This window comes from Pseudorca crassidens, chromosome 12 (genome assembly GCF_039906515.1).
Source record: "Pseudorca crassidens isolate mPseCra1 chromosome 12, mPseCra1.hap1, whole genome shotgun sequence".
NCBI classification, from domain to species: Eukaryota; Metazoa; Chordata; class Mammalia; order Artiodactyla; family Delphinidae; genus Pseudorca; species Pseudorca crassidens.
The window spans coordinates 4,803,576-4,816,529 of record NC_090307.1 but is presented as its reverse complement, the minus strand read 5'-3'; the positions used below and the strand labels follow the sequence as shown (position 1 = coordinate 4,816,529).

General features: G+C 48.7%; 1 protein-coding gene across 2 annotated transcripts in view; it reads left to right on the top strand.

The window, feature by feature from the left end:
• Positions 1-1,912: 1,912 nt before the first annotated feature.
• Positions 1,913-12,954, top strand: part of CNDP1 (carnosine dipeptidase 1) — a 33,947-nt gene continuing 22,905 nt past the window's right edge. Inside the window, exon 1 of one of the 2 annotated variants that reach the window (XM_067698834.1) lies at positions 1,913-2,127. Coding sequence is in view for 1 of the 2 variants with exons in the window: in XM_067698833.1 (XP_067554934.1) it covers positions 2,104-2,127 (24 nt within the window). In the remaining variant the exon portion in view is untranslated. The remainder of the gene's footprint in view (positions 2,128-12,954) is intronic. The other variant, XM_067698833.1, reaches the window with a different exon arrangement.

Genomic DNA, 12,954 nt, shown 5'->3' with positions numbered 1-12,954 from the left:
ATCTGTGTTTTGTCTACTTTGCTGACCCTCCTGACTCATAGGCCGGGACTGGCATGGGGGACTGGGGTGCTGTTTGTTGGGCCCTGTCACACCTGACACTTAACGGGATGGAGTGGAAGCCATGCTTTCCGCCCCTGGATCTCTCCTTCACTGCCTGGGTCCTCCTCAGCCCTGGAGTCACCTCCACAGTGTCCTCAGCAGCGTTGTGAGCTGCAGCCTCCTTATCTCCATCCTTACCACTCATGCTGCTAGGCCTTGGGGAGGCTTGTCCAGGAAAACGGTCTGGTACCAGTCACCCTGCGCCCTCCGGGGACTGAGTCCTTGGAGCTACCTGCTCAGGGTCAGTGCACTTTAACTCTAGTTTCAAGTTAGGGGCAGAAGCTTTACTCGGTGCTCGTGAAATTCATTCATCCCACTGTTCCGTGGGAGGAGAGGCATTCCCCAGCTGTGACCCTGAATGGTGTTACTCCACGGCAGGAAGCTGACCGCTAACAAGAATACCCTGCCTGGTCTTATTTAGAAAAAGAGAACTTACTGGGCTGCGTTCTTGACCCAGAAGAGAAGGAGCTGAGAGGAGTCCCGACCTGAAGGAAAGCTGAGCGTCTCCGCGTGCCCAAGGGAAAGTCATAGTTCCTTTGCTCTTGCTTTTTGGCCACGGCATCAGGAAAGCGTGGTAGACCTGTCAGGATCCTTAAACCACGTGTATTAGTGAGGCCGCTATGACCGCGACGACACAGTCTTCAAGGTGATGACAGTTTTCTCGGGCAGGCGGGGCTCCCCGGCTTCAACGTCAAGGTCGTGGCCTCTGCTCCAGCCTGCAGCCCCAGCCTGTAGGAAGGAGGGATGGGGGAAGACAGGCTTCCTCGCTTCTGGGCACCATGCAGAGTTCGCATCTTTCTCAGGTAGTCACACAGCAACTCCTAACTGCACAAGAGGCAGGAAACGTGTGGATGACGTTTCTATCGCTGCAGGAGAGGAAAGACATATTGGGGAGCCAACAGTGTGGACGGGGACCCAGACGTTGCATGGATTTGGTCCCATGGCCCCAGCCGTTCGTGTGGGAGAGACCAGGGACTAACCCCGCCCAGGGATAACTCTGGCTCCCAGGCCTGGGGTGATTTGAAAGTCCTCCCCAGCACACTCTTAAGTGTTTTGGAGACTCACAGCCTGTTAGTGGTTGAATTGCATCCCTTCAAAATCCGTATTAAAATCCTAACCCCCAGTACCTCAGAGTGGGACCGGATTTGGAGATGGGGTCTTTGCAGAGGTCATGTGGGTGGGCCGTAGTCCAGTATGACTGGTGTCCTCATGAAGGGGGAACGTGTGGACAGGAATGTACCCAGGGAGAGGACCACGTGGAGACGAAGGCAGAGGCTGGGCCATGCGTTTGCAAGACAGGGAACGTGGACGATTACCTGCAGCCCTTGGAGAGAGGCCAGGCAGAGATTCTTCCCCCACCCTTAGGGAGGAACCAACCCTGCCAACATCTTGATCTTGGACTTCCCGGCCCAGAGCTAGGGGAGAATCGATTTCTGTTGTTTAAGCCGCCCGTTCTGCCACCCTTCACTATGGCAGCCGGAGCAGACTGACACCCAGCCTGTCATGCTGACACGTTCTAGGGTCACAGTGCCAGCGCAGGGCCGAGGTGTCACCTGCCAAAGGTAACAGCGTGTGTTCGCATGGCCTCCCTTAGGTCTGCCGGCCTTGGGCACGTGCATCTGCTCCCTGCTAAAGGTGACACCCTCCACACGTGCCAGGCGAAGCCCCTGGGTTGTCACGCACGGCCTGGGCTGGCCTCGCTGCCCTTCAGTAACATCAGGTGACTTCCGGGCCACGGCCTCATCCCGTGTCTGTGCACGCAATACGCATTGTCTCTCCCTCTGCTGGCGAGTTGAACGCGTGTCTCTGAAGCAGCTTTGTTTTCCGAATGTGAATAGGTCCACTATTCCAGCCTTGTCTTCCCTCTGGGGGAACGGGGAGGACGCAGACAGGCACCTCGTGGGGGGATGTTTAATGTGACCAGCTGAGGGCCTTGGTGAGACCTCCTCTTCCACTTTCCTTCGAGGTCCGGGGGAATCGCCGAGACCACAGAACTGCCGCCCAATGGATCCCAAAGTAGGAAGGATGGTGAGTAGACCCTCCACCGCTCAGGGTCCAGGGGAGCAGCGTGCTAGCCTTCCACTTGCCTAACGGTGCGTGTGCCATGCCTGTGAGGCAGGTTGCGGAGCGGATCCCCACCTGCACTTAGGCATGTTCTCGGGTGCTGCCTGTCTCAGCCTGAGCGACGCGGCATTTGGGAGTAGTTTACCGGCGCGCTTTGGGTGGCTGTATGTTCCAACAAATAGTTAAATGGCATTACTTTCAAGCATCTTACACAGTACCTGGAAGCCAGTTCCCCTCAGTGAATGCTGGGGGCCGGGGTGCTGACACAAGGCCCAGGCAGGTGGGGTGACCTAGACGTTCAACAGCACACTTCTCCATACTCATCTTTTCTTACCACGAACAGCAATATTCTTATCAAAACCACAGAGCACAACTTCCAGCTGCTGAATGCAAAAGTCCAAGTACCGCTTAGAGGGTGATGTGGAGAACTCTACACACCCAGATACAGTTCGCTGCCCTTCCTCACTGAACTCTGAACTCTGCTCTGCCTCCTGCTGCCCCCCCAAAACATTAGTGTGAATAGTTTTGAGGTGGAAGTCTAGGAATCTGCATTTTTAAAGCATGTAATTCAATAATTTTTAGTATATTCACAGATATATGTGACCATCACCACAGTTTATTTTAGGATGTTTTCATCACCTCAAAAAGAAGTCCAATACTCCTTAGCAATTACTTTCCTGTTCTCCTATTCCTGCCCCATCCCTAAGCAACCAGTGATCTACCTGTATCTCATTTAGGGCTGTCTATGGTGCAAGCAATGAGCTATTTAATACGAAGCATTTCTAAGGAAACAAAAATAAAGGTTAACGATTAAAACAAACTACAAATTCTGTTTTTGAGTCCAGAGGGCAGTCAGTCAAGAAAAGCTCTGGCTGTTGGGCTCAAAGCATCTTTAGATGGTGGAGTGAGGGCAGTTCTGACAAGTGTCCTGGTTTGTAGTTTGAATGACTCTGGGATGGTGTTGGGCGTTCTGGTGAGCTTTCCGAGGGGCCCACCCAGCAGCAGTCAAGCAAGTTGTCCATATGTGACTCATCGTGGTGATTTCTCTGTAGTTTGTATCAGCTCCAGTTTGTAGGGCTTCAGGAAAAGGGCAACTTTAGTTCTTAGTGACTCCAAGTTAGCAGGGTAGGAGAAAATTGGAAACGTTAAAGAGTTGTAGCCAGATATTGGAGGAAACTAGCAGAGTTCAGGGTCCAGCTTACGAGTAGATAACAAAACCTCAACGAGCGAATAGGGCTTAGATCTGATAATGGATGTACTGTAGTTTTTTTATTGTAACATAATGTTCTCTCAACAGTCACCTCCATTCCTATCAAATATAATCACAGCAAGACTAATTGGTAAAGAGTCTAGTGTCATTACACTTGGCTTGATTATATGCAAAAGTGCTGCAAGAGTAGTGTTTGATCATATCAGCTCGGAAGTCCGCTTTACTGGAACTTTCAAAAGGAATCTCCGATTAGACTTGTAAAAGCTTCTCGAGGGCAGGAAGCCAGGCCAAGTGTCACCATCAGGCTTCACCTGCAGTAACCAAGATTTGGGTGAATTCCCTTCTTCTTGAGGCCTCCAGTTTACCTAAAGATTCCTGGGTCTGCCAGAAAGTGACCTTTCTTACTCACCTGTAAGAGTAGGAACTCTGTAACAGAGGCACCAGGCTGTCTTTTCAGGAGGCTTTATTGGCTCAGTAAAGTCAACTTTAGTTCCTTAAAACTTCTGTTCACATCTGATTCTATGCCTGTCATTCTCAAATATGGCATCCCAGCCAAGACCCTGGTAATAAACCAATGTTTTCAATTTAGTCCTGTTATACAGAGAAAAGATTCTTATTTAACTTACGCATTTGCACATATATATGTATGTATGTATGTGTGTGTGTGTGTATATATATATATATATATGAACTACAGTGTCATGAAAATCAGAGTACTTAGAGTTTATAAGTACTGGAGGTATGAGGGAGAAACACATAAATGTTTCAATTCTGTTTACAAAGATACAATTTATCAGATTACTATAAGTTACAGATAGCTTAAGAGAAAAAAAGTTTTCCTTAAACCTGGAAACAAAACAGTAAAGAACTAGCAATATTTCAAACAAAAAGTCATAAAAATTGCAGTAATTCTCATCAGTTCATTCAGTCCCATATAATGATTTTTGTTTTGCTAAATCTTGGGTTAGAAGTTTTATGAATCCATCAGCTTTTCCGTTAGTTCTGGAAATCCTTGCTCAGTCCAGTGGCATGGTCTCAAAATTAATTCAAGTGATGTCATCATGGTGCTTCTTGCCTGTAACTGATTATAAATGTTTTCAGAGAATGATCAGAATAAAGCTATAACTCTTTGTGAATGACAAAAGACTTTAAATAGCCATGGTTAAAGATATGGTGAGAGTTCATTTAAAAAAATGACTCAGTGGACAAGGAAATTTGATTATTTCTAAGGCATACAACGTTTTAAGATAACAATTGGAATTACGATGATTATATGGACAGTAAGGACACTGACAAATTTCCAGGAATTTTTACGCAATTTTGAAATACTTATATTAGTAACATATATCCATACAAATATAACCTAAGTTAAACATCACTTTTATTTGACAATGCTTCTCATGTAACTTAACATATCAAATAAGCCTAATTAGTTTCATATCACTATTTTTATAAGGAGAGAGAACAAATCTTTGATATTTTATGGGGGCCCTCTGGAAAAATCCCAAAGTTGGTTCTAGGTCAAAAAGACTTCATTTAAAATTTGACTTTGAGAGGTTCTCAAATATGTCAACAGGTTTAAGACACTTGATTCAACGTGATCACAAGTCACCGTGAAACAATACTTAGTTATCTCTTTTTTTTAAAGTTATCTCTAACTAAAGTGACTTAAAAGATTTCAAAGGCATGTTCGGAAATTTGCATAGTTATAAAAAGACTTTAGTTCTTTTAATATTGAGAAGACTCAGTTTTCTTGAGTAATCAAAGAGCTGATTAAAACAACATGAAATACAGGAAATTATTTGATAAGTGCAGAATCTTTGTTTTCTAGGCAGATTATTCAACAGGTAAAGAAAAATCTTTTGCAATAATCCAAGAAAACCTTGTCCTTTTAACAGAGTAAGAAAGTTGAATTCCAGTTTTGCATAGGCACACTGTTGATACTAAAAATCCTTTTTTAAAAAACAAAAATCTTATCATAAATTCATTTAACTTTAGCCAGCTTGACCACACAACGTAAGACTTTTTTTCTCTCTCTTCTCCAATTTTTTATAACTATTTATTTTTTTGTCCTTTATTCTCCTTAAAAAAAATGAAACAACCATTAAATAACCTCTAAACTAGGACAAAATTTTTCCCTTAACAAAAACACATCTTCATACCTTATACTTTTTTTTTTTTACCAAAATCATATCTTACATCCTTGCCTACTTTGTATATAGAGATTTTTTCTTTACCCTTTTTATTTCTAGTAGTTTCACTTACATATAAGACTAGAATTCTTAACCCTTAGTAATTAACATCTAGCGAAAACTAGGAGGTAGACAATGGTGAACTGTTTGTCACATACAACATTCTGTAGTAGGTGAGCAAACACTAACAGTGAGAAAGATAACCCACAGAATTAACTGGGAAGTGGATTTACTGCCACTGAAATGCAAACAGTAGAACATGCTTTAGAATGGATACAAAGTACATTTAAAATCTTCAAGAGATAAATGATAGACTAAGAAATTATAAAACAAGTGGGCACATATGAGTCAAGAACAGATGGAAACACAACCAATCAGCAACCCTGAAAAAGGAAACTAGTCACTGCAGTAACTCAGTAGAGGACATTAATGCCAGCTGGCCTCAGCCAAAGAGAGAATGAATGAGCCGGACGGCAGGACTGAGGAATTCACCCAGGAAGTGGAACACAGAGATAAAAGGAAAAAAAGACAGAAAAGAGAAGAGAGCTGGAGGACATATGAGAGATTGACAGACTCCAGCCGTAGTAGCAGTCCTAGGAAAGAGAATAAAGGAAATGGTTGAGAAGTGAGCACCTAGGGTAGGGGGTCCCTGGAGGAAAAGAACCAGATGCAGCTTTTTGACAGAAGAGAAGCCATTTTAGCCGAAGCCATTTTGGGATCTAAGCCTGGCCACCACGCTTGCCCTTGAACAGGTCTCTGTAATTAATGATCTTAAGGGAACAAAGGGAGGTGGGAACAAATGACTGTCATCAGCAAGAGAAGTAGAAAGAGTGAAGATAATAAATCAGTTGTAAAGACTCCCAGTTCTGTTCAGTGATAAAGATTAGCCTGAAGCCTCCACCCCGAGACCAACTGGAACCTCAGGGGTGATAATGTTGACCTTTTCTGACCCTTGTGACCTCAGTCAACTAAAACTTGGACTCTGGTGACCTTTGCCCCAATTCTATGCTGAAGCCCCTTCATGAATATGCGTATTCCCTTAGCTTAAAACGTTCCCAATTTGCTGTTTGGAGGGACACTGCTTTGGGAAATATCCCTGATGTTCTCCTTACTCACTGCAAGTGATAAATCCTTCCTTCTCCCACTCTTTGTCTTGGTTGTGTCTTTTGGCTCGACACCCACCAAGAGGTGAACCCAGTTTTCAGGTAACAGTGATATTAGAGAATTACTAAGCATTTTACAGAATAAAAAAAGACAGAAATGAGTGTTCAGTTTGAAAACAGACAGTGATGATTGAGCAAAATGTGTAAATATGTCAGTCAGACCCATCACAGTGAAGTTGAGGACGTCAAGGGACAAGAGCAAGGCTGCAATCACTCAGGGAGGAAGGGGGGCGGCAGTTGGCGAGGATGCTGTGAATTGTGAGGTGCAGGCTGTGGACTCCGTGGGATGCAGAGGGGTTCCCTGTGAGCCTGGAGCAGCTGGCATGGCTTTGCTGATAAAGAGCTGGGAGGCTGGAGAGGACCAAAAGGACTCCCGGCAGGCAGATCAGTGAACAGAGGTCCACATGGGGGTTTTGGGGGGACTGCCAGGAGGGAAAAGTCTGCCCAAATTTGACCTTCACTTTTTCCGTTATTCAGGTTTACAGCTGGAATAGTTTTATTAGACAGATTCTGCATTTTCTACACGGCGTTGAAGTAGAACTAGTTACATTAGTGAAAATCAACTACTCTTGGTGTCCTTCAGGACTATGCATGTAATTATTCAGTAAATACTGGCTGGACCTGGTCTTGTTCTGTGACAGGCACAGCTTAGGCTCTCGGGGACCAGGGACATAGGAAGACCAAGTCCCAGTTGTCATGCGGCTTATATTCAAGTGAGTCAGATGATAATTATTAAGAAAGCAAATAAGAGAATATTAGTGACAAGAGACTAACAGAGTGTACTGGGTCAGATAGTGGCCGCAAATCCATGTCCTCGTGGAACCTCAGAATGTGACCTTGCTTGGAAGGAGGACCTTTGCAGATGTAATTAGTTAAAATCAGGTCCTACTGTCTGGGGTGGTCCCCAAAGCCACTGCCTAGTCCTTCTTAGAAGAGGCAGGGATACACCTAGGAGACGGGCACAGGTGGCAGGGATGCGGCTACGAGCCAAGGAACTGGAGCATTGCCAGCCACGCCCCCCCCCCCCCCAGGGAAGAGCAGGAAGGACCCTCCCCTGGAGCCTTCAGAGGGGGTGTGGCCCTGCTGACACCTTGAGTTCTAACTCCAGAACTGTGAGCCTTTGAACTCCTGTTGCCCTAAGCCACCCAGCCCCGTGGCACTTGGTTCTGGCAGCTACAGGAGCATAGTACACAGGGATTGAAAAGTTCCTGCCCTGTCCTTGAAATGGCCCTCGTTCTTGACTTTTCACATGTTGAACTTTTGTCCCCAACTGCACAGTAGCCGTGGCACTGATTCAGGAGGAGGCCAAGCCTGGAATTCTTCCTTCCCTTTATCGCTGGGACCTTGCTTCCCAGTGGTGAAGGTCATAAAGCCCCATGTTTTGAAATCAAAACAAGTTTGTGCTGTGAACTTCAGCTTTAGAAGATAAGATTTAAAGGAGTATCTAGGTAAAAAGCAGACGTGTTCTCTGGTGACAGCTCCGTTTGGACCAGTCCTGCCAGAACCCTGTCCTCCTCTCCCGCCCCGCTGAGGCGCCTCTGCTCCTCCCTGGTCACCCTCCTGCGGCTCTAAGTCTGGGTCTCCCTGCCTCTCGGGTCCCACTGACCTCAGCCCCGCCGTCCCGTTCCCCTACTCCCTCATTCTGCCGCTGGAACGCCCCGAGTTCACCTCTTGTGCCCTGAGATCATTCAGTCACTCCTACAGGTATTTTAGATTTATTCTGTTAGCACTCTTATGCAAAAATCCCTCAAAAGAGATTTAGAAGAAGGAAAAGGGGGCGGCTGTGGTGTAGCCTAGCCTCAGCCAGGAGCTCTGAAGATCTCAGGTTCACCCCAGGTTTGGGCTCCAGGCCAGGCCCCGCACCACTGACGCTCGGGATGGACACCCTCCCCTCTCGGAGCGGGAGCCCTGGGTTCCAGGGGCGGGATCAGAGCCACAGGCTCGCCTCTGAAGAGTTCCCCGTCCAGCTCTAAGTGGTGACAGCGCTCTCACCGTTTCAGACCCTCTGCCCCGACTCGGTGGGCGTGGCTGCCTGTCTGCGGGAGAAACAGCAGAGGGGTCTCTGGCGAGTTCAGTCCCTCCTCTGCTCCACCTATTTGTCTCTGTGCTGCCCGTGTTTCCAGAAGACAGAGGCTCCAGAGGCAGTGAGCCCCGGCGGTCCCTCAGGCTGATGTCAGGAGAGGCCCAGGTCCCTGGCCAGACCGGAAGAGGTGGCCTCGCTCACTGGCAGGCCAGCTTCCTGGTCCCCGCGGCCTGTGCAGGCGGCCGGCTCCCCACTGGCAAAGACCACAGGCGGTGGAGAAACACGCACGCCCCCGGCGTCAGGAGCCGGGTCTTTGGACTGGCCGCCTGCCGCCCCGGATGGAGCATTCTAGAGCCCCGGGCCTCAAAGGGCCGGCCGCTGTGGGAACTGACCTCGGGCCCTTCCTGGCGGCACGTGGTGGTGCTTTGTGCCTGTTTCAGAGCCTGTGTCCCCTGCCTGCAGCGGGCCGTCGGCCATCGAGAGGGCCAGAGCCTGTTCTCAGCTCCACGTGCGCCCCAGGCTGGCGCCTGGGGCCTCCTCCGTGCCCGCTTCTGGTGACCTCTGCCCTCCGCGGCCCTGCCGAGCCTGTGCTGGCGTCCCAGCCGCCTGTGCGGCGTGCGGGTCACCTCTGGGTCTGGGAGTGAGGCTCGGCCACTGACCTCTCCTCTCTGGGGTCAGACTCGCCCGGCAGACCCCACGAGAGGATGGTGGACACGCTGCAGTTCTTGGGACGTTCTGGGGCGTTCCGCTCCTTGAAACTGCCTCCTTGGCCCTGGCGTGAGTCCAGGCTGCCCTCTGAGAGCCACGCCCTCACCAGCCTACAGGACTGGTTAACCTCAGCAGGAGCCGCTGGGCTCAGTTCAGAGCCGGCAAGGGAATGAACACAAGCCAGAAAGGCCTGTGTTTCGGTTTGGAATTTTTGTTTTTAATCCTCTCGTGCTGAGATAAACGAGGCTAACAAAGCATTTGCCTGTGTTATAAAATTCATCAGAGCAGACACCGGCAGAGCGACCTCTGTAAAGGTCACGCCGAACTCTAAAGGACTTGGTAAGCAGAATTCTTGGCATCCAGGTTGACGCTGGCACTAAAGCTTCTTACGGGCGGAAAAGGGTTTGGCTGATGGGCCATTGTCTGTACCCTTGGCCCAGGCTGTGTGGGGTGAGAGCGCTTTCATTTTCTATTCTTTATTCTGTTCAACATCAGAAACTAACAACCACCCCAGGCTCCTTCTGAGATGCCTGCTGTTTTTGTGGCAGGAGATAGAGAAGTGTCATTGGTTGAGGCGGCCCATGGGATCTCAAGGCCACTGTCAGCTAGGTACACGGCTCACCTAACTGTCTCCAGTTGTTGGCTGGGGCTGGGAGAGAGCAGAGTGACCACTGAGGCCTGCGTCCAGTGGGAGGCGAGGCTTTGAGGAAGTGAAGCTCTTTGGATTAGGGGAAGGACGGGGTGGGGGATGGTTACACCGCAGAGGTGTGGCCTGACTTTGAGAAGTCAGGAGGTCCTTACATTTAAATGTAAGTACTCAGCACAAGGGCACGTGGAACTTCGGTTCCCAGTCTGAGAACAACCAGCTGGAATTAACAGGAGCCTCTGGAGCAAAGGAGTTTCCTCTGCGAGGCCCTGCAGCCCAGGCTGGGCCACTGGCCCCCCAGGAGGACACTGAGACATGGGCTTCCGTCTCTGCTCCCTGACCCTCACCCTCACCTTGCCTTTTCCAGCGACTGCTCCTTCCTGCGAAGGCCAAGGCCAGGAATACCCTTTCTAAGTCCCCAGGGTTTTGTTGGGTGATTCGTTCAGGTCAAACATGACTATAACCCAAGAAAAGAAACAGAACGATTAGGAACACAAGAGACCCGGGAGGAGACCAAAGGATGCCCAGGGGCCCCACCCGGGATCCTAAGAGCAGGATGAGTGCCCACGGCTGGTCTCTGCGGGCCTGACGGCGAGTGGAGAGGGGAGACGGACGGGGGACGGCTCTGGGGGCGAGGGGTGTGGTGGTGCAGGCCCTGTGGGCAGGACCGCAGCTCCAGGAACAAGCCTGATGGAAACTCAGTCCTCAGGAAGGACTCTCGGTCCTCACAATCAAGGTTTTTCCTTCCTCTCCTTTTCCTTTGGCTTCCTTTTCCTCTTCAAGTTTTCCTTTCATATTTCATTGGAGAGGAGCACCAAGTAATTTTTTAAATTAATTATATTTATTTTGACCGCATTGGGTCTTCGTTGCTGCACGTGGGCTTTCTCTAGTTGCGGTGAGCAGGGGCCACTCTTCGTTGTGGTGTGTGGGCTTCTCATTGTGGTGGCTTCTCTTGTTGCAGAGCACGGGCGCTAGGCACGCGGGCTTCAGTAGTTGCGGCACACGGGCTCAGTAGTTGTGGCTCGCGGGCTCTAGAGCGCAGGCTCAGTAGTTGTGGCGTACGGGCTTAGTTGCTCCTCAGCATGTGGGATCTTCCTGGACCAGGGCTTGAACCCATGTCCTCTGCATTGGCAGGCAGATTCCTAACCACTGTGCCACCAGGGAAGCCCCCAAATAATTTTTTAATGCAAATTGAATGAATGAAAAATAAAAATAACATTTCAAATATTAATTTAGATGGATCGGCTGCAAAAAATTTCCTCCTCCATTTGCACGAACCTCATCGTCCTGCCACTGTGGGTCTGCAGGGGCCTTTTCCTCCTGGGTCCTCACAGCCCCTGGCTCTAGGCTCTGCCCACGGGACTTAGCTGCCCTCAGAAGGTGAATTGGGAGCCGCGGAGGAGGACGGGGCAGATGCTGAACAGCTCACTGGCGCCATCTGCTGGACCAAGTGCTTCGTCCACTCACGGAGGAGCATGGCTCGCTTTCACCCTGATTTTACCCCCGCCTTAGCTTCCTTTATAGACATTTCTCATACTCAGTAATATATTTATATTGTTGAATGCTTACATTTATTATTTTTATAACAACTGTATTGCAATACAATTCATTTTCCTTACAATCCACCCACTCACAGTGTGCATTGCAATTCAGTGGGTTTTAGTACGTTCATAATTGCACGACTGCCACAATCAAATTTAGAACATTCTCATCACTGAAAATGAATCCCCAACTCATCAGCAGTCATGCCCCATTTCCCCCCAATCCTCCCAGCCCTAGGCAACCACCAATCTACTTTTGTCTCTTAGGATTTACCTATCCTGGACACTTCACATAATTGGACTGATCCAACGTGTAGTCTTTCGTTTCTGGTTCTTTCACTTAACAGAAGGTGTTCAGGTTCTTTCGTACTGTAGCACGTGTCAATACTTCATTTCTTTTTATGGCTGAGTCATATTCCATTGTGTGTCTGTACCACATTTTGTTCATTCAGTCGTTCATTACTGGTCATTTGGATTGTCTCCAGCTTTGGCTATTACAAATAATGCTGCTGTAAACATACAATCACAAGTTGTTGTGTGGACGTATGTTTTCATTTCTCTTGGGCACACACCTAGGAGTGGGATTTCTGGGCTGTAAGATACGCTGCGCTTAATCGTCTGAGGAGCTGCCAGGCTGTCTCCAAGGCAGCCACACCATTTTACATCCCCAGCAATAGTGCACGAGGGTTCCAGTCCCTCCCTGTCCTCGCCAGCTCTTGCTGTCATCTGGCAGTTTGATTTTAACCATCCTGAGCGGTGTGAACTGTGGTCACGTCGCGGTTAGATTTGCGTTTCCCTGGTGCTAACGATGTTGAGCATCTCTTCATGTGCTTGTTGGCCATACGTATGTTTTCCTTGGAGAAATGTCTATTCAAATCTTTTGCCCGTTTTTAATTGGGTTAATTTGTCTTTTCTTATTGAGTTGCAGTAGTTCTTTATTCTAGACCCAAGTCCTCCCTTGGCTCTGTTGGTGCCTGCAACTGGAGGCCAAGGGAAGAAGCAGCCTGAACCTAAGATGTCTCTAAAAACTAAAGTCTATATCAGAAATGAACAGAGCCAATCCAGAAGGAAGAGTTGGTTTGGAAGAAGATAATTAGTTTAGTCTGCAACCTGGAAGTCCTACGCTTTTCTGGACACAGTTTTTCTGCTCTGCACCCAGCCTGGAGCCTGCTGTGGGAGTCCAGAGGAGACTAGGAAGGGGTCACGGGGGGGGGGGGGAGGGAGGAAATGGGGTCTTGGGCAGAGGAAGGAAGGGACCCGTCAGGGATGGAAGCAGAGAGGCCAGATTGGTGGGAGGGAAAGAAGAGA